Source organism: Protopterus annectens, chromosome 10.part0, assembly GCF_019279795.1.
Source record: "Protopterus annectens isolate FY-2018-M chromosome 10.part0, PAN1.0, whole genome shotgun sequence".
NCBI classification, from domain to species: domain Eukaryota; kingdom Metazoa; phylum Chordata; order Ceratodontiformes; family Protopteridae; genus Protopterus; species Protopterus annectens.
In genome coordinates this window covers 58866109-58891674 of record NC_056744.1, presented here as the reverse complement: position 1 = coordinate 58891674, position 25566 = coordinate 58866109, and the positions used below count along the sequence as shown (strand labels likewise).

Here is a 25566-nt window from a genome sequence, read left to right as displayed (position 1 = left end):
GGACTGCCTTTCCCTCATCAATGGCCTTGGTGACTGTCGAAAAAGTCAACCAAGTTTAAGAGGCAGGATCTGCCTTTGACAAAGCCAAACTGAGTTGGATCCAAAGTCTGCAAGTTCCCTATGTCTTTATTTATGAGTTCCATTATGATCCTCTCCATGGCTTATCCTGAGGTGAGGCTAAGATTAAACAGCTGTCCTAACTGTGGGTTTAATTCTCATTGAGTTCATGAAGCACATCCCATGGATGCTGTGTTTTCTCTATGGAATATCTCTCTCTTTTGGGGGGGGGAGAAGTTTGCACTGAACCTGTCAGCCAGTATGTTGGCAATGTGTGTAGGTTCAGTAATTTTCACATCATTTTGAACTAATTCTGAGCATATCTGGGAGTTTCCACCTAGGTTTCTAACATAGCTAAAATTTTTCTCTCAAAATTTGCCTTGGATGATTTTATGAGAGCTCTTAGTTTTTTTTGCTCTATCTTGTAGTAGCTTCCTCCTTTTGTTGTAGAGCTTGTTTGGTACAGAGAGTCTTAGTTTTGTTTGGGATTGCCTGATCCATGCAGTCCCTGCTGGTGCTGGTAGAAGGCATTTGTAAGTGATTCAGCGGTTTGAGTAATGTTTACCACTGGCTCAGGGGCCTTAAAGGAGACCACACTAGTTTTAGAAGTGTGAAATCGGCTTTTGAGAAGTTTTTCACTGTGGTCTTTTATGAGGACCCAGCGAGATTAGTTTATGATCTGATCTCACCAGTGGGGGTATACTTCGGTGTTGAACATTTTGATCCCATGTTCGTGATGATGAGATCAAGTATGTTTTCTCCTCTTGTGGGGATGGTGACTAGTTGTTCCATGGCATTTGAGTTTATGAACTCAGGAATCTTTGGGTTAGAGTGTTCGGGCTTGAGTAGTGTTCCCAGTCTATATTAGGGTAGTTAAAGTCACCTAGTATGATGGTGTTTGGATACATTTTTCCCCTCAATGTTTTCAGGAAGGCCATGTGAGGTTCCTGAGTTTGAGAGGGTGGCCTGTAACATGCTACAAATTGCAGAGCAGTCTTGCCTATGGTTAATTGCACCTGGATGGTCTCCGATGCATCATTTGGGTGTGGGTGTCCTTTATGAATATGGACACCCTCAGGAGCCTTGAACCAGGTTTCTGTCACAGCACAGACATCGATGTTCTCCATATTGAGAAGGGCGCATCTTGAGATTGAGACTTCTGGCATTGAGCAGCATTACCCTTAGTTTTTTCCTTTTGGTGTTCTAGGGTGGTAGGTTTAGAATTTGAGCCTTGCCTAAAAAGGCACTATGGGGTGGCAAGAGCCTTTGCCAATATCCGGAAGCCCAGGGTGACAGGTGCAGCGCCGCCCTCGGGCAGCGTGGCTTGTCCAGCATGTCATCCCAGGCAGACAGACATTGGATCCTTTGAATGACACCAGAATTTAAGCCAATTATTAAAGCTGATCATCTTATCACTGTATTGTGGCATCATTCTAGGTGAAGGTAGGATACTGCTCAAGGTCAGGGTCATACCTGCCTGGGCTACATAATCAGAGAGCTCCTCGATGTCCCTTTTCATGTAGTCGACACCAGCGTGGACAATGACTGAGGTACCTGCTGTTGAGAGACCTGAGTGCTTGCGTTATGTGGCGGATTCTAGCGCCTGACAGGCAGCTTACTGTGACCTTCTCTTTACTCAGTCTGGACGTCAGTGTGTCTGACTATGGAATCACCAATGACAAGTGTGTCTGGCATTTTGTTTGGCCTTAAGGGCTGTGACTGTTTGACACTCTGACTGTGTGGTCTATGTGTTGCATGTGTTGGGTCGTGAGGTGGTAGTTGTTTGGGTGTCTGCTTTGGTGGCCTCTGCTGTTTTGGTAAATTTTTGATCAGAGCCTATGTCTTTGTGTGAGTATGTGTATGATTTGAAGTTGTGATGGTACCATGTGTGACTGGGTATGTATTGTGTGTGGTTACCTTCTCCTCCTGTCTGGTCTTGCCAGTCCTATGTTGAGAGAGCTCAGCCTCCAGTTTGGCCGTATAGTTGCATCTCATGTATTTGTGTTTTGTGGGAGAAGGAGAGGATTGTCTGTGTACATGAGGCAGTTGTAACATTGCCTCAATATTCCCAGGTTCACCAGTTGAGCTGGAGAGGACACTAGCAACTGATCCCTCGACATACTAGTAGTAGTAGATAAAGAGACTTTCAAAGGACTGGGGAAGTGGGTTTTAGGCTGGTGGGGTACTATCTATAATAAGAGTGCTTTATCAAGGTGCAAGTACTGTAGGAGTAAGTGCTAGGCTTTACAGATAGAGAATAGTCTACTTGGGAATCAAGTAGAGATGAACTTTTCAGTTATAGGATATGCTGGTTAGATCAGCAGTACAGCTCGAGGAAGGTAGTTTTAAGGAAAATTGGAAGAGTGGAATTTAGATGGCCCAAATAGTTTAACCTTGTTTAACCGCTGCTCTTGTGTGCAACAGTGGTAACTAAGCTATGGCTGGCTACGCAGCGTTTAGCGTGTTTTATAGCAGGGCCAATGGACTACTAGTTTCTGGCTGAAACTTCACCAAATCAGACAAATCCTTCCTAATAAGGCAATGGATCAGTAACAGGAACTAAAAACAAAGCCCAGGGATCAGCAACTCTGAAACTGGACTACTCTAGTTCAGTAAAACAAGAGATTTTTTGTTTTATTACAGAGACAAGGAAAAACAGACAGTAATTGCTGTAAATAGTGTGTAGCCTACAGAAACAATTTGCAACAATTAGTAACTTAAAGTGCAATAAACAGTGTAAAATGCAGAAATCACTTAAAGTAGCAATAAAAAATAACAGTGGGAAAGCCACAAAAATACTTATATCTGGTAGAAAGTCACTCTTTAGCTCTCTGCTGCTTGGATCACCCTGCAGGCCACCACGAGGATCTGTGCTGTGTTTAGCGTGTTTTATAGCAGGGGCTGAAAGGAGCTAGGAATTGGCCCAAAACAACCAATGGACTACTAGTTTCTGGCTGAAACTTCACCAAATCGGACAGAAAGGCTGCTCAGTGCTTCCCACTCCCACTGGTAAGCAAAGAAACTTCCCTCCTCCCTAATAAGGCAATGAATCAGTAACAGGAACTAAAAACAAAGCCCAGGGATCAGCAACTCTGAAACTGGACTACTCTAGTTCAGTAAGGCAGGAAAACAAGAGATTTTTTTGTTTTATTACAGAGACAAGGAAAAAACAGACAGTAAATGCTATAAACTTTAGTGTGTAGCCTACAGAAACAATTTGCAACAATTAGTAACTTAAAGTGCAATAAACAGTGTAAAATGCAGAAATCACTTAAAGTAGCAGTAAATTAATAACAGTGGGAAAGCCACAAAAATACTTATATCTGGTAGAAAGTCACTCTTTTAGCTCTCTGCTGCTTGGATCACTCTGCAGGCCACCACGAGGATCTGTGCTGAGTTGGTACAAGCTGGTGTTTTATAGCAGGGGCTGAAAGGAGCTAGAAATGACCAATGGACTACTAGTTTCCGGCTGAAACTTCACCAAATCGGACAGAAAGGCTGCTCAGTGCTTCCCACTCCCACTACTCCAGAAAAGCCTTTTTAAAAAGCATGATGACTTGTAGTATTACAGTGGGATATATTTGCAAGCTGGGATATTTAAAGTAACTGGCTTGAAATATTGTTGTACTTAGCATGTCATTTCTCCCATTTGCTTGTATTGTAAGCTGTACAGCAAATGAGTCCCATGTGGCTGCATTAGGCATTTCAGTTAAACATATTAAAAATATGAAGATTTTGCTACTGCAAATGGTTTCATTCTGAATTAATGACTTGTCACAAAGACTTGCCTTGCTAATGTATAATAATTTATTTTTTTGTGTAATTTTGCTCAGGAGTTACTCCAGGAAGAGACCCGTCAAAAACTCAACCTAAGTAGCAGAATTAGACAGCTTGAAGAAGAGAAAAACAATCTCCAGGAACAACAGGAAGAGGAGGAAGAAGCAAGAAAAAACCTGGAAAAGCAAGTTATGTCTCTCCAGTCTCAGGTGAGAGCTAATAAGCCTTTACAGCCAACCAACCAGCCAACCACTAGCTCAGCTATACATTGCCGTTTGAATGCTCTCAGGTCAGTTTGTGTAAAGTGACATGTTCATGTGCCTAAATGTAAATCTTCAGGTGTGGTTCTCTGCAGCTCTCATTTAACTTAAGGACAATTTACGAAAGGAAACCGGTGAGACAAGTTACTATTCTGTGCAGACTTAATTTTTGCAGAATGTTAAAGCTTTAAATGCATGAACCGAAATCCCCAAATCTGTACATGTGGATTGTGGAAAACGTGTACAGGAAGTACCACTAGCTATTCATTAGAGGAGCACTAATTCATTACATAAGACATTGTTGTGGTCAAGTAACATTGCTACTTGTGAAATCAAATATAAAATAAAAAGCTGAGCATGCACATGCTTTGGGGCCTACATACACTTTTGTTTTATGCATTAAAGTACTTAAAAAAAAAAAAAAAAAAATCTTGTTGGGGCACCGTAATGGATCAGATAACTGGAGTCAGATGTGCTTGATACAGACCAAAAAAATGGTAATGAAATGCACAGTCTGTGATAATGTTTTTGTGATAAATTTAGTAAAATCCTTTAAGAAAGTTGTAACCATTTTATGCCGTCAATAAGCCTGTGTTTAAAATATGACACTGAGTGGTAAACAGGTTTGCTTCCAAAAAGTTTTTTTTCTTGGGGGGGGCTGTTCTATCCCATCACTACCCAGTTTGATCATTTTACCTACAAATGTACTTATACTAAGACAGTCTTTGGTAAAGCTGTCTTTCACAAAGAGAGATATTTAACAGTCTTCCCCCAAAGTTAAAACACCAGAGTAGGCAAGTGCCTTTTCCACCACTCACTAAATGTTTGCTTGAAGTTCCAGAACCTTGGATAAATTTGTTGAGGTGGTTTTTCACAGTCTTTGAACTGTTCTGCAGATTGTCGTGTTGCTTTTATTAAGCATTTATCTAAACTGGTTATCTTTAAAAAGTATGCCGTTTGCCATGGTATGAAATCTAGATGTTCCTCAGAGTACTCTGTTGCAGTCCTCACTTTGGGATACCCTGCTTGTAGATAGTCTCACAGGTCTGCATGACTTCCAAAGCTTTACTTTTACCCAGGGCTCCTGCCAAGACCCTTGAACCAAGATGCAAAGATCTTGGTTGGTTGAAGATATCTGCCTGCTTCCAAGAGCCAGATTAAGTATCCATAGGGGGTTTGTTAGAGCTAATAGAGCTAATGTCTAATAATGTGATATGGAGACAAGGGTCTCTTATCCAGATTGTTCTAATAATTAAGAATGCCAGTTGTAGAAATGTGTGCAGGAAGAGGATTTCCAATGAAAACTTCACAACTGCTGCTTATTTTGCCTTTGCCAGAGCATGATGTTAACTGTTGTTCACACTGTGTATGGTACCACCTGAGGAAATCCATAGGAAGTGTTAATCTGTCCAGGAGTTTGCAACTGAAAAGCATAGGCTTACTTTGTTTCATGCTGACTTAGATTCAGCCAAAACCTCTGGGAGTATTCTGCCAAAAACGTATTCCTACAAGAGGTATTTGAGGAAACATTGGGAGACAGAGGACATCCTGTTGGGTGATTGCTGCCTCCCTGTGTCAAGTGACTGTGGGCACAGAGAAGCACTTTCACACCCCCTACCCCAAAGTCTGTTCTGATCATGACTTCTACCAGAACCACAATGCAGGCTACCATACCTTTGGTGTCTTGCATTTTCTTGGAGATTGGTGTCTTTGACACACTTCCTGAAACTGAAGTCCTTTTGGTTTTTGGTGGCACTTCATTACTGAAAGAGAATGTGGGATCTCAGGGCTTACATTCTTGAGGAGATTCCCAAACATCTTGATGCCCCACCCATGACCAACTTTCCAAGATGACTGCACCCGATGCCGCAAAACACAGAAATGCCAAATCAGTGTCTGTCAGCTTACTTCAGCTTAGGTTGGGCAGTGCCTCAGCCCCTTCCTCTGATTCACTGGTTAAACTTGCTGAAGTTGTCCTTTTTGAAATGAGTGGTCAGACTTGGAGCACTTGGCTTTTGGCCGAGGCGCTAGAGAATTCTAAGCTGGTGTTCTAAATAAATTCCTACTACGGAGTTTCTGGATTGCTGTTTGTGGTTTTTTACTAAGTATTCTTTGTTTGCTGTGGTTATTCTAATACTGTGTAGGGCCTTCTCGCAGAAAGGGAATGTTGGAACCTCCACCTGAAGATTTGAATTTCCTTGACTTGGAGGCACATGAACTGGTTTACATGGGCCAGATCTCTTCTGTCAAAGCTTATGACTCGGGCATCGAGGACACCCTTTCCCCTTCTTCACCAGAGGTCTACTACTTTAGAGATACCCTTCATAAAAAGAAGGAAGTTTTTCAGTGGCAGACAAAGGAGCCTTCTGAGGCCCGGATCAGAGATGGACCTTGAGAAACCTGCCTGAACGTAGCGCTCTAGCTGTTCCTGCAGTGCTAGATCATCCTGGGTGATATTTTAATTTATGAATCCATGGAGTCAGACTCCCTCCATCTACTGTAAGAAAACCTGACTGCTTTTGCGGGGTCAGGTATTCCCGCAAGTTTCTTTATTAAAATCCTTTGGCTGATCTAGCTGTGGTGTCCTCGGATTCCAGCAGGGAGTAACCTTGACTGCTTCCAGAAACTCTGTTGCCAATGACAGAGAGACTAGAATACTCAACAGATTTAGGAAGAATGTATGTACTGCATTCAGAACTTTGAACTGCCAGTCTTGTTTGGTCTTTTGCTGGAAATTCCTGGTGGTGAAAGGTAGACATATGATACAGGATTAGAATCTGAAGCAAAAGATGCTTGAGCTTTATGACCTCTTCTGGTTACTAATCTATCCAGAAAGAGTTGCTGTGATGCAGTGGATACATCATACAGGGCAAGCAGCTACAAGGTATGTTATCCAGAGATATGCCTAGGTGATGACAGTACTCCCTTCCAGGTGATGTAATGACTGAGTTTCTTGAATCATATCTGGATAAGGATCATCTGCTTGAGCCTCCTGCTTGAGGTTTTCAAGAAACTGGGGTAAAAGGGCAAGACTACCAAGTCTGTTATGTAACTTTTTCAGGAGAGGTGCCTAACGTCAGCTCCAGTTACTCAGCCAAAACATGGCCCTTGTACACTAGACAGGACAGTGGCAGGCCTGTCTAGTGAAAAATGTCAAGACCTAGAGAGACGCTGGTGGGTCCTCATGGCTGAGATCACCCCTAGAGATCAGCTATGAGTGAGCCATTCTGCCTCTTCTTTCCTTTCTACAAATTCAACCCAACCCACGCCCCACTTCCCCAGTAGTTCCTGTCCCTGTAGAAAAAGTTGGAGTGTGCTTAGCCATTGTAAAAAGTTGGGACAGCATCACCAAAGACCAGTGAGTACAAATGATTGAGGGAAGACTGCAAATTGCATTTTCAAATGATCCTGTAATGAAGAAGCATCCCGAAATGTTGCTATTAGAAGCCATAGAAAGTGTTCCGGCTGGAAAAGGTGGATGATTGGTTCTGTTCCAGGCTACGTCTAGCTTTGAACAAGCTTATCAGAGTGATAGCGTTCAAAATGCTTATTCTCCAAAGCCTGCCTGCTGCATCAAGCCCTCATGGTCACTGTGAGCCTAAAGAATGCCTGCCTTCATTGTCAATTGCCACAGAAAACTCCTCAGTTTTGCAGAAGGGAGGATTTCATTTCCAATTCACATCTTCACCCTTTGGCTTGTTTACTGCATGCATAATGTCTGGTTGCTGCAACTCCCTACTGCAGGACAGAGGGCATCTAGATTTATACCATACCTAGACAGTTGCCTCATCCTTGCATAGTAGCTATAGGGAAATTCTCAAGGCGATGGAGGTCACCCTGAATTGTTACATCAGGAATATGGCTCACACCATCAAGAGAGCAAAATTTAAGGAAGCTGACAACAACTTAGTCTTCTTGATTGCCCATCTGGACACCGCCTTCAGCAGAGCATTCCCTCAAGAGGGCTGAGTGCCCCATCTAGCACTGTACTTTCAAAGCATTTTGCTGCAGAAGGAAATGTCAGCCAAGAGGTTCTTTAGACTTTTTTGTTGCATGGCATTGTGTCTCCCAATGGAGCCACTTACTTGTCTGATGTCAATGTGTTCATTTTCTAGAGACCAACATCCCACTAGTCTCATGCATTGGGATTATCTTACACTGGATTTAACAATGCAGTTGAAACCAGTGTCCAGAGAACCCAAGCCCATAATGACCCTCATCACAAATTCCTCGAACATATCTTCATGGGCTTATGTGGGAAATGTTAAGGTTCAGAGAACTTGGAAGATCAGGATTGTAAAACAGACAAACAGATGGTATCACTCATCTTAGGTCTGTGGACCTTTTCAGGGAAGGGCAGACAACATGACAGTCCAGCTGTACATAGGTAAGGAAGAACCCATTCATACCTGCTTTGCAGACTTACCTGTAGTCTACATTCCATCACTACAAAATGTTGTGGCAGACAGGCTGAGCAGATCTGTAGCAGACTACCCATAAACAGATATTGAACAGGGATTTTTTTTTTAATCTGGCCATGTAGAGTGTACAAAATCTGCTTGTTTTTCTTAACAGACAACCTCAACCTCAGAAGCTTGGAAAAAGAGATCTTTCTCCCTGACTTGGACAAGTCTGTTTTTTACACACTTTCTCTAATACCTTCAGTCCCCAGGCTGCTACTGAAAATAGAGGAGGAAAAACCAGGAGAAGACTCCCAATTGCATGGTTTTGGTCAAGGCAGCTATGGTTTCCTCTGAGCAGTCTGGCATGAAAAAAATAGAAAATGCTCTCTCAGTATGTGGACCTCCTGAGTCAAATGAAAGGGTTCCTTTTACAAACCCCTACATGGCCAGTGTGATGCTAACAACTTTGATGATTTCACATTGATTCCAGGTAGGCAGATATACTCTGAGGATACACTTCAAGTTATGAGGGAGACTGGAAAGCAAAGGACACAAAAATCCTGCCTAGCTAATAGAAAAGATTTTCTCTCTGGTGCCATTACAGGGACCTTGACCTAAAAAAAGGTGAAAGAGGCTACAGGTATGGAATATCTGTCAGATCTTTGAAACATCGCTTAGTTTTTACTTATGTAAAAGTGCATGTGTCTGCCATTTTGGCTTGTCTTACAGTGGCGCCATTGTTAAGTGGTTAAGTTGTCTGTTAAGTACTTGGTAAAAGGTGTCCTTCATCTGACATGACCTAGAAAGTAGATTGCTCCACCATGTGATCTTAATTATGTGTTACGAAAATTAAACCTGGCACCTTTTGAAACCGCTGTTTCAGCTTTTCTGCAGTTTAAGAGGATAATATTTTTGTGCATGTTACCTCATTTTGGAGAATTTTTGATCTCTTGGCCTTAATGGTCCAAATCCTTATTTTTTCACCATAATAGATCATTTCTTGTTAGTCCTTCATGCCCAGGTTAAATTTCTGGGCAGCTCCTTAACCAAGCCATTAATTTACCAGTTATCTTTTCTAACCACAGAACATAAGGGAAGGACCTGTTATTCCCCTGATGTACAAGGACAGTTGTGATTGTAATTGTACAGAATCAAAAAATTCTTTGTTTGAGCCATTTGTCTTGTGTGCAAAGGAGAAGGAAAAACAGTAGTCAAACAGACCCTTCTTTAAACTACAAAAACCGCTCCAAAAGTAGACCAAACTATTACAAAAATGCCAGGAGAAAAATGTTTTCAAACTATCACCGTTTATTAACTTTAAACGCAAAATAAAAAACGTTGCTCAATTTGTTATGTGATGGAAATAGGCAATAGTATTGTCATTAATGGATATAAAATAAACATCACAAGAAAATTTAACTGCACAACCAAGGGAGTTGTATATATAGCCCAATGCCAAGCTTGCCCATGTTTCTACGTTGGCAAGACGGATAGAAAATTTAGAGAGAGGGTATTGGAGCATTTGAGATGTATCAACCAACATAAAGAAGAAAATGCGTTAGCAACGCACATAATAGTGTTCCCTGATCATAAGTTTAAGTTTAAAATTATACAACAAGTAAATCAAGATGAGAGAGGTGGACCTATATCATTAATGCTTGAGAAAATTGAACTCTTATGGCAAATTAGGCTAAATGCCTATGTGTATCCAGGTCTAAATGATAAATGCAATATAATGTGTCTGTTAAAGTTAAAAAGTCTGATAAGATAAACAGAATATCTATATTTATAAATTTATGCTTTTTAGCGTGGTGGGGGTATTTATAATTTATAAATTTCATAAATTTATATATTTAAATTACATATATTTGGTATTTCACTTGATGGTTATATTTATGCATTTATAAAGTAAAGTTTTCTTTTATGCATTTATAAAATATTTCATAAGACAATTTTAAAATAGTTTTTTTTTGCTTGTATTTATTCGGTTTTATGTGCTTGCATCTGTTTAGATTGTGTTTATTGATTTGAGAAGTTTAAATACATTTAAATGAATACACAGATGTTAAGTTGTCTATCTCACCTTCATTCTTGCTGGATGGGTTCGGAGCCGACCTCGGCTCCGACTCGGCCACTCTAAAAGCTCGAGAGTTGGTTCCACCGGCTCGAGGCTGCCCCTATATCCCACAATGCTAGGCGTGAATTACCTCAGATCTCGTTTGCCGCTACAGCGATCGAGGTGTTTTTCTACCGGCTCCAGGTCAGTTTTAATTAGATTAGTCTAATAACTGTTTAAACTTCCTTTAGCTTAGTTTTTCCCTTTTACCTTTAGTGTAGTGGATAATTTATCCTTCTACCCTTATTCAGCCCCTTCTTCAAGAACTAATAAGTTCTTTCCTTAGGCCTTCGGGCCCTTCCATCCCTTACAGTGTGTGTATGTGTTTGGTAGGGGTTTATACTTATAACTTTACTTAACTTTTAAGAAGTTTTGTTTTAAAGTAATTTAACTTAATTTTTTCTGACAGTGTAATCGGTGTGTGTGTGTTTTTGTGTGTGGTTACACTTCGGTTCCCTGAAAATGTCCAAGGATTCAAAGGTCTCAGTCTTCAAGAAGTGTGACTCGTGCTGTCAGAAAATGTCTCTGACAGACGGTCACACTTCTTGTGTGTACTGCCTGAGACCTTTACACCTGCAGGACTCTTGTGCTGTATGCCATGGCTTCAGCCCTAGAGTCCTGCAGGAAAGAAAAAACAAACTCATACTAAGGGGTTTGCTTAAGCCTGAAGGTTCCCTATCTGCTACATTGGGAAAACCTTCCAAGACTTCTAAGACCTCGACTCCAGCTTCGGAGTCGAGGCCTAAGGCTTCGAAGTCTGCTACTGCATCGGCTCCGGCTGGAGCAGATGAGTCCTTGACTGTAGCTTCTGTGGTTCCCTCGGCTCCGGCTGGAGCCGAGGTATTGGAGATTCCTGGGTCGGCTCCGATCAGACCATCGGAGCCGACATCTAGAAAGAGGTCGAGGTCACCATCCCTTGGCTCCGTTCATTCGGCTCCAGCGTCTCCCTTGCTGTCTGAACGGAGCCACAGATCTCACTCCTCCAGGTCATCGAGGCTCTCGGATCATGAACTCCAGAGGGTAGTGAGTCGACTTCTAAAGTCCGAGGCACTGGCCCAAATGCTTCAGAGCCCGACTCATCAGTTGATGCCTCTACCTATCCCTTTAAATATTTCTTCTCCTACTCCTTTGAGCTCGGAGCCGGGGCGTCTCGGAACCGAGACTGTGGTAGCGTTGGAGCCGATACATTTGTCTTCGGCTCCGTCGTCGGCTCCGATTTCTTCTTTTGAAGAATCTCGGCGCCGGACTTCCCTCATCGGCTCTGAGGGGGTGAGTGGCATCGGACCCTAGTCCGACCCCCCTCTCCCTCTCGGTGCTTCGGCGCTGGTGAGTTCAGCTCTGACATCGGCCTCGGAGACATCTCTGTCGGTGCCGAGGGAGGTTCTCAGCTTCTCGGAGCGGGGACCTTTGGCTCTGCCTGACAGGGGTGCGTTTGAGGTCATGCGGAGTGTGTTGGAACCTTGTTCAACTCCACAGTCGGCTCCGTCCGTCCCTCCCTCTTCGGTGCCTCAGGTTATGTCTACTCACTCCCTCATCCCAGACCGCAGAGAGCCAGCTCCTCAAGAATCCCCTGTGGGGATCTCATCCTCTTCCGAGGCCTCCCCTGAATTAGCAGGGGAGCCCCCTAGGAAGAGAAAGTGTAAGAGGAAGCACATAGACTCACCTGAGTCTGTCACCTCTGACACAGATTTAGAGGATTCCGAGGGTTCCCCTGCTCCCCTTCTGAAGATGTCTCTTTTGCGGACATTCTAGAGATCCTGAAACAGAGGGGAAATTGGCCAGCCCTTAACCCTTCGGAGGATGAATCTGTGTATCTTGAGGCGTTTGGCTCTCGCCCTTCCACCTCCTGGGTGTCCCCCCCCCTTTGATCCCCTCATGCAGGTGGTGGCAAAGAAAGCCTGGACGGCTCCTGACTCAGTGGACCCTACCCCCAGGAGACCTTCTAAATTTATAACAGCATCAACTGACAAACAATTTCTGACCAAAGGTGTTAATGTGGATGCTATGGTAGTAGCTGCTGCCACTAAGAAGGAACTAGCTGATCCTTCAGTGCCTGTTCATCCTCCTAACAAAGAATCTAGGTCTATGGACAGGTATGGGAAGCGGATGTTTTCGTCAGCGACCTTTGCAATGCGTTCGCTGAACTACCTATGCCATTTCACCCGTCTCCAGAGAGACTTGATCAAGGAAGCGAGTGAGATGTTGAAGGATCCTACAGCTGCGGATTTTCAGGACAAAATGAACACCCAGCTGACTACCCTGAATTCGATAGCTAACTCCTCCATGCGCCTCCTTTCATATGCGGCCGATGGAGCGAGTAGAGCCGCAGGGACAGGTGTCGCCTTACGCCGGCATGCCTGGATGCGACTATGCAATTTTGCGGACCCCTTTAAAACGTCTTTCACTAATTCCCCGTTTGATGGATCATCTCTCTTTGGTCCTCAAGTGAAAGAAACCTTAACTAGGTGCGAGGCGGATGGCAAAACTCTGTCTGCCGTCAGAATCCGTTTTTCTACTCCTTCTAGACCTTACCCCAAAGGTCAGAAAAGTGGGAAAATGTGGTTCCGCAAACAATCTCAAGGGAATTTGCCTGATGCACAGAGTCGGTTCCCCTCCAGAGGCAGAGGAGGGAACAATAATGGTAGACGTCACCCCAGAGGCAGAGGGGGTCCTCAGAACCAGGGCAATCGAGAAACCTTTTCCGATAAGCCCTTTCAGCATCCCTGAGGTGTTGCCCGACTGTCCACCTTCGGAGGCAGTCGGGGGAAGATTGTCACTGTACCCAGAAGCCTGGCTATCCCTAACTCAAGACAAGTGGGTACAGTCCATCATTTCGAAGGCTATTCCATTCCCTTCGCTCGCATTCCAAACCAATCAAAAATCCCTTCCAGATGTTCCACCGCTCAAAGGGATCTTGCAGCTTTGGAAATTTCAAAGCTGCTTGCAAAAGAGCAATTCAGCCAGTTCCAGCAGACCAGCAAGGATCCGGAATCTACTCCAGGTTCTTTTAGTTCCAAAGAAAACAGGGACTGGAGACCAATTTTGGATCTCAGTATCTTGAACAAGTCGGTCAAGAAAACAAGATTTCGGATGGTCACGCTACAGTCCATCCTTCCCCTATTGGGAAAGGAAAACTGGATGTGCTCTATAGATCTTCAGGATGCGTACTATCACATAAAAATGAACAGACGCTCCAGAAGATTCCTCCGCTTCAGGCTGGGAACCAGTCATTTTCAATTCAGGGCCCTGCCCTTTGGTCTCACCACTGCCCCCCGGGTGTTTACCAAATGCATGGCAGTGGTAGCTTTTCACCTGAGACGTCAAGGATTCCAGGTGTTTCCATATTTGGACGACTGGCTCCTCACAGCTCCCACCAAGCATCTTCATCTAATGGCCAGAGACTACACCTTTCGCATTTGTCAAAACTTAGGCATTTCAATAAATTGCGAAAAGTCTGTTTTGTCGCCTTGTCGTACTATTACCTTCATAGGCGCAAATCTAGACACAGTCAACATGTCTGCAAGGCTAACAGATCAGAGAATAACAGACATACACAAACTGGTCTCGCTCCTTTTCAGCAGCAACAGAGTCAAAGCCAGGTTAGTTCTAAAAGTATTGGGGATTATGGTGGCTGCCATTCCTCTGCTTCCATTAGCCAGATTCCACATGAGAATCCTTCAATGGATGCTCTTCACACAATGGTCATACCAGCAACTTCCGATGTCCCACACCATTATGATTACGCAAACATGCAAAAATCATCTTCTGTGGTGAATGTCTTCCCCTCAGCTCTTATTGGGAAGACCCTTTGTTCCTTCCCCTCCGGTTGCTACTCTGACAACGGACGCCTCCCTGATCGGGTGGGGGGGGCATTATCAGGGCAGAACTGTCCAGGGCACATGGCAACCAGACGAATGCCATTTGCACATAAATGTTCTAGAGATGAGAGCAGTGCTTCTAGCGTTGCAAGCCCTTCAAGACTCTCTTCCCTTGGGAACGATAGCAATCCAGATGGACAATATGTCTGTAGTGTGGTATATCAACAAACAAGGCGGAACCAGGTCCTATCCCTATGTCGAGAAGCACTCAGACTGTGGCAATGGGCGATTTCTTCTCAGCGGTTTCTGATAGCAACGCACATCCCGGAAGTCCAATCAAATCGGACAAGTTGAGCAGAGCTATCCTCATGCCTCACGAGTGGTCTCTGAAAGACTCTGTTGTGAGAGAAATTTTTCTCAAGTGGGGTCAGCCTTGCTGCGACCTTTTGCTACTCCCAAAACAGCAAGTGCAGAGATTATTTCACACTATTCCGTTACCAGACCAGCCCAGCAGAGACGCTCTAGTCCAAGTTTGGCCCCGGGGACTTCTGTACGCATTTCCTCCCTTCCCACTAATCTCTCAAGTGATACAGAAAGCTATCGCTCAGAAGGCCTCATTGATCCTCATTGCTCCTTACTGGCCTCAACAGGTTTGGTTCCCCTTTCTACATCAATTTCTGTTGGAGCAACCTTGGCATCTGGACCTAGTTCCAGATCTTTTGATCCACCAGTCGGGTCAGTTACATCGCTCCCTCCCCTCTCTGAACCTCACTGCTTGGTTCCTACAGTTCCAACCTTAGCCAGGCTTCCTCGAATATCTCACTCTGTTCGAGATATTTTGATAGCTTCCCACAAATCTTCCACTCGAAAGATTTATCTGAGTAAGTGGAAACGTTTTGCCTATTGGGCTCAAGGAAGAGACTTAGATCCTTTCACTGCTCCCATCCATATGGTTCTTGATTTTCTAGCTGAACTCTTTCATGCAGGTTCATCTCCTTCTACTCTCAAAGTTCAATTGGCAGCTATATCTAACTTTCATGTGGGCATTTCAGAGTCTGCCATAATGTCCCACAAGCTTTGCAAAGCCTTTTTGAAGGGAGTTTTTCTACTCAGACCTCCTATAAGAAATCCTCCTTTTCCTTGGGACCTTAATTTAGTTCTCAGTTCTTTGATTCTCCCCCCTTTCGAACCTGCAGCCTCCTGTTCTTTAAAATTGCTATCATGGAAAACTCTCTTTCTGGTAGCTATTACTTCAGCTAGAAGAGTTTCAGAACTTCATGCACTCTGCTGTCGACCACCATATCTGTTGTTCCACAAAGACAGGGTATCTTTACGAACCAACCCGTCCTTTTTACCTAAGGTAGCCTCTGCTTCTAACCTTAATCAAAGAATTGACCTTCCAGTGTTTTTTCCAGAATATTCTAATAGGTCTGAACAAAAACTGCATTGGCTAGATGTTCATCGTCAGTTAAGGTACTATTTGGATAGGACCAAACAATTCAGAAAAACTGACCAGCTGTTTGTCTCTTATGCAGTAGGCAGAAAGGGACTTGCTGTTTCCAAGGTATCGCTATCTAGATGGCTAACATCTCTGATTTCAATTATTTATGAAATTAGACACCAAAAGCTGCCTAACAAACCTAAAGCCCACTCCACCAGAGCTTTGGCTACTTCTATAGCCTTCCAAGACAGACTGCCTATTGACACCATTTGTGCAGCGGCTACTTGGGCTACTCCTCACACTTTCATTTCACATTATAAGTTGGATTTAGCTTCTAGGCATAGAGCTAACTTTGGTACCACTGTTCTCAAGAGTCTGTTCCGTTAGGCCACCCGGGACAAGGTGCTAGGGACGCGGTCCCATCCAGCAAGAATGAAGGCGAGATAGACAACTTAACATATAGAAGTTATGTTCTTACCATAACGTTCCATGTTAGTTGTCTTCTTCTCGCCTTCTTTCTTGCGTCCCACCCTCCTTCCCCCTGGCCTGGACAGACCTGGAGGAGTTTGATTATGACCTCTCTTTCTACCACCTCTTTGCTATAGCTATATGCTCTGCGGTGCATATTTTCCTGGATCAGGCTTTAGGTCACCTTTCCTCTTTCCCTTTGTTTATAGAGGTTGTATTTTTAGCTGGGCCTAGCTCACAAACGAGATCTGAGGTAATTCACGCCTAGCATTGTGGGATATAGGGGCAGCCTCGAGCCGGTGGAACCAACTCTCGAGCTTTTAGAGTGGCCGAGTCGGAGCCGAGGTCGGCTCCGAACCCATCCAGCAAGAAAGAAGGCGAGAAGAAGACAACTAACATGGAACGTTATGGTAAGAACATAACTTCTATTTTTTTATGGGTTAGGATTATTTTATGGGTTAAGATAACTTTAAGTAAATTAATCCTTAATTGATGTATTTTTTGGCGCCAAATTTAGTAAGTAATACCTAAAAGGTTATAAATATAAGTGTGTTCATGAGTAGAGTGCTTTTTTTCTGAAGAAGTTTCGCAATTTAGTGGAACGAAAAATGTTTTTTATTTTGCGCTTATAGTTGATAAACGGTGATAGTTTGAAAACATTTTTCTCCTGGCATTTTTGTAATAGTCTGGCCTTCTTTAAACTTGCTTGCTCACTGCATTTTGTTTTGTTCAGCTCATGGAAAAGCTATCTCAGGCTTGTCAGGGATCACTCCATTAGAGCCACTTCATCCGCCACAGCTTTTCTTGGGGCTGTTACCATACAGGCGACTCTTGAAACAGCAATCTGGACTTCTGTCTGCACATTTTCATTAGGAGCTGCAGGTCACAATTTGCTTGTCTTGTTCTGTAGTGTCTTATCTCCTAGTTAACTTGTATCTACCTCACTAACCCTCTCTGCTTTGCGAGTCTTAGAAGTGAGAAGGTCTCTCATCTTGTTCTGTCCGGTGTACTTGGCCCCCACCCATTTAACAGCATTGGCTTCTGGAAAGTGGAAATTGGGGTAGTCCTAAGCAACACACATCTCTTCAATAAGTGCGTTGGTGCTGATATCTTCTACCTTGGCTGTTGCTGGGGCAAGAAAGGTCAGAAGATGGCATCAGCAGACACATCTCTTACACCATTGACATCCTTGCATCCTGTTGGGAAGGACTCACCAAAACCCTGTGGAACGGTAAAGCTTCGAAAGTCTGGCCAGCCTGTCAGGTTGTCTACAGGCAGGATAGCTCAAAAGTGAAGATTGCATCAGTGAATGTACACGAATGTCTACGTTTATGGCAAATTCCTAACATGACTGCGCTTTCCTTATTTTTCCCAAGGCCATTGTCTCTTTGAGAACTAACATACACACAGTTTTTATGGTGCATTGACACTTGACCAAGTCTAGTAACTTCAAAAAAGGTAGAGGTAATTAGCATGAGAAGAACATGTATAGTTTTCCTAATTCCCAGTTTTCAGTTGGGTACTACAATACATTGCACTTGCTTGATGGCAACAATTAGATTTACTGTACACTTTAGGGACATTTAACATTTTTTCCAACCCCCACCATACTTCCCCTCTTTTCCTCTGCACTCTTTAATGCCTCTGTGGAGGGAAGGTATCTGGACTGCAACAGCAACCCTAGTCAAACATCCACACATATGGTTTCTGGCAGTCCTTCCATAGATCCTCGACTATCTACTTGAAATAGTTCAACAGATTCGGAATATAGTGGGTCCCTCCAATCTGTTGCCTGTACGTCTTTCTAATCTCTCCTGTCCTCCTTTTTCTGAGCAACTCCTCTGGCTTCTTCCCAAAATAGTATGTTTATGTATTACCCCCCCCCAATCTTTTCTGTTCACTAGCAAGAAGAGCTTTGGCTCTTGTAGTCTTAGATCATATCCTTTCACCTTCATCCCTCGTGTGTTTCTTGTAGCTTTTTTTTCAGCTCATTCCAATGGCCTGATGTCCCTCTCCATGTATGGCTTTGAGAGCTGCACAAAATACCTAAGGTATGGCCTTGTAGGGAGGGTATATTAACTTTTTGCTGGCTTCTACAGTTTCTGCTTCTGAAGATACACCCCATTATTTTTTGCTGCTGCTGGTACAGACTGGTGTAATCAGCACTCCTAGATCCTTTCTGTTTTAATAGCATCAGATTCCACTCCTGCAGCTGATATTTCACCACTTGTCTTTAAGGTGCAGTACTGTATATTAGTCTAATGTTAACCTCAGCAATCAGCTTTCTCCTTGACCGTTCTTATAACATGTCTAAAACTTTATCTTCTTCCAGTCTGTAAGTAATCTTAGCCTTCCCCAGCTCAGCATAATCCACCCCCACCCTCACCCCATTACTGTTTTTGCCTTTAGTAAGACAGATCACTTCCGTGACACACTTATAATCAGAGTCGCATGATCACCGTTTTTCTAATGGTGCCTCTACCTGGATATTGTGACCATTTCTCATTGTTTAGGGCAGCATTCAGAATTTTACTTTTTCTTGTATATAAATATCTTCATTATATTCTCAAATTGTAGATTGACATGTAAGCATACAGTAATAGAAAACAAAACAAGCCATAGCAAACCTTTTTTCATTTTATTGGAGACAGTTTGATTGTCATTGGCTTCAACATTACATAAATTGCTTGATTCCTACCTTCCCTTAAACTTTTCCTCCTGAACATTATTCTGCATGTATTGCTTCCACAAATCCATTTATTTCTATTTAGTTTGCTCCTTCCCATTTGTAAAGATCCCTCCACCAATTCTTTTATCTCATTTCCAATATTCAATACTTCTGTTACAAGCTCATTACATCCGAGTGACGCCTCCAGGTGCATCTGCAGTTAACTCCTACTGACGCATCTAAGCGTCAAATAATGCTTGTTCATATTTGCATCAATATTTCCAAAACTATGCTATGTACAAGATTTTAAAAGATTTCATTTTAAAGCTTAGACAATGGCAAAATCAACTGCATTAAATTAATATTTGACCTCTGTCTAGTGCAAGTAAAAATATATTAGCTGTTTTATGATAATTTATATAGATATAATTTTCACATTTTTCTAAATAGCTCAACAACCAAGTAACACAGCATTGCTTAGCCTCATTTGAAAGTTTTTTTTTTTTTTTTTTACCTTTTCCCACTGTATTACCTTTCCCTGTCTAGTTATTTACTCCCTAAATTGGTTCCTTTGGTAATTTACGCCAGTTATTTCTAGTCCCCTTTTGCCTGTTTTCTCTACCCCTACATGTAATGATTGGTATTGGTAAAGTCTTATTTCTTCATTCCCATGTTGGCTTAGTTTTTGGAATACTTGTGTCTACTTTATTAATGTAATATTCTGTATGGTCATCACTATTCTCCTTGAGGACCTGTGTCCAAAATCCTATTGTCTACTTGCTTCCCAAACTACCCAAGTTTCATCATCCATTTCCACTTTGGTTTATACAATTCTGTTTGTATTATGTATATGAGCTGAGGCTTAACTACTTAGCTGTAAAGTATTCCTTTAGATCAGATAAACCTAAACCATCTTGTTTTATGGGGAGAATCAACTTATCCCACTTAGCTCTTGTCCTCTTCCCCTTCCAGTTTATTAATTATGGTTCACAATTTCTCCTGTGGTTTGACAATAAAAAAAATATGCTTGACCTGTATTTAAAACTAAAGAGCATAGAAACATCTCCCCTGCTTGTATTTTGCTATCTATATCCAGTTGAGAGCTTCCAGATTCTCAGTTTTGATATACTCTCTAGTCTCTTCCCACATATCCTTAGCTGCCTTAATGGAACCCTCTTTAATCCACCCACCTAAACACTTAAATATTCTGCTCACATAAATATAGGTATTGCTGATCCAATTCATGTGTGGGTACATAAGTTCCAGCTATAGCCTTTGTTTCATCTTCATATAATGAAAAGACTTGAAACTGTCTTCGAATGTCCCACAACACTGACATGTCTTTTTCTTAAGTCAAATACAAAATAATATCTGCAAATAAAGCCATAATTTCTCCTTTTAAAATACTGTTAAATAAAATCTTCTAGATCTTGGTCACTGTCTTCCCTCCTAACTACCAAACTTCCACAAGAATACCACATGTTCATGGAGACTTTCCCGAAGATTGATTATGCATCACTGTTTTTATCTCATCTCCTTTCTTCTTATGTTAACTGTTAGTTGTTGAGCCTCATTTACTTCTAACCCTGGCATAATTATCTTCAGTAAATATTTTGATTTATGCTCTTTCTTTATTTCTGCATTTCTTTGCTTTATACAAATTTTCATAAAATTTCCAAAATATCTGTAATACCTCTACAGAATCTCTGGTTATTTTTCATGTTATAGGCTCCCTAAGTTGGCTAACAACTCGTTTCTATTTTCAATCACCTAAGTCATTGTGCTGTAGAGTCATCACAAAATAGTTGCTTAACAACAATCTTTCTAAACTTGTGTATTATCCAGATGTTCCCTTATTTTCTCTTTAGCACTCTGTATTTGTGCTTTCTATTGTTGAGCAAGATTCCCCTTATTGTGCAATACTTTGTCAGCTCTTCTCAGTAATTCCTATTCATTCTTAACCATATCTTTTCTGGCGTACTTTAACCCTATTATTAAACTCCATTTTCAGTTTATCCCACTCACTAGCTATAATTCTGAAGATATTTTATCTTCTCTAATAACTCTGGAATAATTTACAGTACCATTTCTTAAATTCCTGTCTTTTTAACAGTAGGTGGGGAAAGTGCCAGTGTCCCATTTTTACTTCATTACCCTGCATTTTGTCTTTGCCTTTATCTGAGCGTGATATGAAATAATTGTGTGCCAAAGCTTTTGATTATATGCACATGTTCCTGTGAAATGTAATTTCTGTCTAGTCTAGCCCAGCTATTATACTTTTGGAATTAATATGTAACTTTTGCCTGAGTTCTTACTACTGAATTTACATCTTCTGTACAAAATATTTTCATAAATTTCTTTATCCTCTTTTGTTATATTTTTCCTTCTAGGTTCCCATGATGCATGTTCATTATTGCAAATCAAGTTCCAGTCCCCAACTATAAGTAGTACTCCTTGCTGAAAACGAATTATTTTCCTCAAATTTTCTTAAGCTCCCTAGTAGCATTTTTTGATAGAATATAAATATATGCATGCATAATCTTCCTCCCTTGCCAATAACCCCTTACTACTACAGATCTACCACTCTTCAGTCACTATTGTAGCTTCTCTAGCAGTTAGTATAATTACTCCCCTTTTTCTTTGACCTTGGTATTTTGCTGAATATCCATCTTGAAATCCTTTTAGTCAAATTCACATGCTCATTTCTTTCCAGGCATGCCTCCTGCAGCAGTGCTATTTGCACTCTACAGTTCTTAATATAATTAAGTACTCTTTCCTTTTTGTCTTACCTGTAAGGTTATTTATGTTTCAAGATAATATAAACAGCATAGCCATTATGATAAGCTGCTGTTCCCACCTGCTGTGTGTCAGTTTTTCGAATGTGTATTTCCAACTTTCATGTTACATGCGCACACTGTTTGGCAAGCTGATATTTCATACAGTTTTCTTCTCATCTCAATTTGAATGTATGTCACATTTTTAAGACTTTTTGTTTTAATGAAAACCTTCAAACAAAAAAACTAATACATTGCACCCCATTCCATATTAACATAGAACAAACAGTCAAAGCTATGGGCATCTTCATAGAATGAAGGTTAACCCTCCAGTTTGGAGCAATTGTCCCAAATTGACAGCTGCACCCACAGGCATTACCTAACATAAAATTAGTTACCCATGCTAAAGTGCATGCTACAGCCTGTGTTCCCACTTAGATTGCTGTCACTTTCTTATCTCTGTTCCCCTCCCAGATGTGAGAAACCACTTGTATGCTTTCAGACATTAACTTTTAGCCCAAAGAAAAAGTGCACTGGTTGTCTTTACATAAATGTACACTGTTCTGTTAAATGCATTCAAGCATTAAAGTTGCTAAAAAGGCTGTCTCTTGTTCACTTCCCATAATTTCAAACTTTTTCACTGAACTGCTTGCCATTGTACTTTTAAATTTTGCATTTCCCAAAGCAAAGAATGCTCAGAACTCTCGAGTTTAATTGCTAGCACGTGCAGACAGTTCATCTCTATGTAAAAGTAGTCTGCAGTGAATTTTTGTAAATTGAACGCAGAAAAGAAGGCACAGCTGCCATCAGCTACTGACTTCTTGACTTCAACTGAAAGTTTGATAATGAAAGAAAAAGAATGCTAATGTATTTGCAGATGTAAGAAAGATGGTATTTTTCTTGGCTTTCATCATTTTTTATTTTTCAAGCCTTCTTGCTTACAAAACATTTGTTTATAGCTTAACTCAAGAACATTAATCCAGACATTCATCCTTGTTAAAAATAAAAGAGAGAGAAAATAACATTTCTTCATATAATCAGTTCACTTTCACCCCCACTCCACGACGGCAGACCAAGATCACAGCACATTAATGTTAAACTTGCTTTTGTCCAGCCTTATTTCTTTTGTTATAATATAAATCTTATAGTTTTTGCAACTGGAAAATACTTATTTACTTAAACATCTTTAACACATACAACAGTCACTGAAGAGACTTCCTCATATTTAAAATGCCCCTAACTACACAAAACTGCTTTACAATACATAATGTGCAGTTTATATCCTGAAATGTTTTATGCAGATACTAATAAGAACAAAAATGTTTTTACTTGGCTAATTTTCCTCTTAGTTTCCTTAAATATTAATGACATAAGGTGGGATATGTGTTTTAAAGTCCACCCACAAGTTTAACAAAGTCCGCAAAAGTGCAGTCTTTCTCAGACATATTTTCTTGCAAAGCCATATTTCACAAATGTGATTGATACTTTATAGTCTCCAATTTATTCACTAAGTTCAGTGATGCTGGTCTTCTTCCTGCTTATCTCCATCTCCCAACACCAGACTCCGGTTCAGGTCCAAGGTACTCCTGATTTTTCTAGTCAACTCCTTTGCCTTTTCTGTTTCTCACATTTTCCTTTGGAACATTGGAAAAGGTTTCACTGGCAATGTTTTTCTATGTGTGAATCGTGCCATCCCAAATAGAACCAAGATGTCTCCTCCAAAAAAATGAAGCCAATCTGGTGGTCCCCTGCCATAAACATACTTTACAACAAAAGGAAGAAACTGTTGCAGAAAAGAGGAAAATCCCAGGATGCAAAAAAACTCCCTATCCAGCCTCAGTAAGAAGCTGAGATCCCTCATAAAATCCTCCAAAGCTAGTTACGAAAATAAAATTGCCAAAGAATCCAAAGACAACCACAAGGCATTCTGTAACTGTCAAAAATCTAAATGGCAATGGTCAGATCTGCTCTGAGCCACAACAAAATGGCATTAAATATAGTGATCCCAAGGATATTGCCAATATCCTGGCAGATCGATTCAGTGCCAACTTCATCCTCCTCTCACTCCCTAAACGGCCCATCTCGGTGCTGGAAGATTGCCAAATTCTGGTAATAACGGCCACACAGGTAAAAAACCGCACTCTCCAAAGCTAAGAATACAGCATCCATGGGACCAGATGACATCCTGGGCTGTGTACTACATGAACTACAAAATGAACTGGCACCTCACCTAAGTTTCATGTTTAATCATAGCTTCACCTCAGGCTTCGTGCCCACTGAGTGGAGCACAGCTACAGTTATCCCACTCCACAAGGGGGATCCACCTTGGATCCCGGGAACTACCACCCCATCAGTCTCATGAGCCTGCTCTGCAAGGCCATGGAACGTATTATCATGGAACTTATAAACAAAGACATTGGCAACCTTCAAACACTGGACCCCACCCAGTTTGGGTTCATGAAGGGCCGATCTTGTCTCCTGAACCTGATTGACTTTTTTGAGTCCGTCTCCAGAGCCGTGGACGAGGGTAAGGCGGTCGACACAGCCTATCTGGACCTTGCCAAGGCCTTTGACACCATCCCCCACTCTGGAATCATAGATAAACTTACTAAGCTGGTCATTAATCCCTACGTCACTCGATGGGTTGCCAACTGGCTTACTGACGGAACCCACACTGTAAAAGTAGCTGACTCCAAATCCAGCTCCAGACAAGTGGAGTACCTCAGGGTACAGTCCTGGGACCACTCTTGTTTGGCATCTACTTTGCTGAAGTACAGGCCAATGCTAAGGGACTCTGGCTAACAAAGTTCGCAGATGACTGCAAACTGGGAGCCATTACTGAATCTCCAAATGATGTGGCTACTCTACAAAAGGGCCTTACAGAAACAGATGCTTGGTGCCAGAGCCATTGGCTTAAGCTCAATGCCATGAAATGTATAGTTATCCCCTTTGGGAAAAAACATGTACCCATGAATTACCAGATAGGTGGCAGTATACTAAACACTGAAAGTGTGATAAAAGACTTGAGGACACAGGTGGACAGTGGTCTCGCCTCTGATAACCACATTGCCACAACAGTCAGGAAATCCTATGTGGCACATCTCATCACTAAGGGCTTTTCATCCAGAAAAAAGGAGGTCATTGTGTCCCACTGTACTCATCAATCATTAGAACCATTATATAATATAAAGCCCCATTTGGTATGTACCTCTCAAGACACCTGCAACAACTGGAAAAGCCGCAGAAATGCCTCACTAAAAGAATAACAGGCCTAAAGCAGATGCCCTATGCTGACTGCCTTAAACTCCAGCTATACTCTATCGCATTTCATCTACTCAGAGGCGATCTCTGCTTAACATACAAGGCCATGTCAAACCCAGAGCTGTTGGACATGCTACACTTAAAGAAATCCCAATCCCTTAGAGCCACATGCTCCAGGGATCTAAACCTTGCCATCACAATAAATAAACATGCTGGAGGGATAGATTCCTGACCCAGAGACTCCCCAGACTCTGGAACAGACTGCCCATACATTTCAAGCAGAGAGCGCCTCTTTGGCCCTCTTCAAAAGGAACCTTGACGATTAGATGGGAGAAAGGAAATTCACCCTGGGGATCACTTCACTCGCCCTGCTAGACAGTGGTCCAGGGAAATAAATAGTGTGGGAAGAAATAACCAGGGACTTGTTATGGCTAGGCTTGTATAGGCCCTAGGTGGCCAATAGGCTAGTACCAACCTATGAGCTTTAGTGTTGGAAAAATGAGGATCAGAGTCCCTTCTGTTC

The 25566-nt window shown here is 42.0% G+C and overlaps 1 protein-coding gene across 1 annotated transcript in view; it reads left to right on the top strand.

The window, feature by feature from the left end:
• Positions 1 to 25566, top strand: part of MYH10 (myosin heavy chain 10) — a 2709460-nt gene that overhangs the window by 2157368 nt on the left and 526526 nt on the right. Inside the window, exon 30 of the mRNA XM_044086713.1 lies at positions 3891 to 4043. Coding sequence (XP_043942648.1) covers positions 3891 to 4043 — 153 coding nt within the window. The remainder of the gene's footprint in view (positions 1 to 3890; positions 4044 to 25566) is intronic.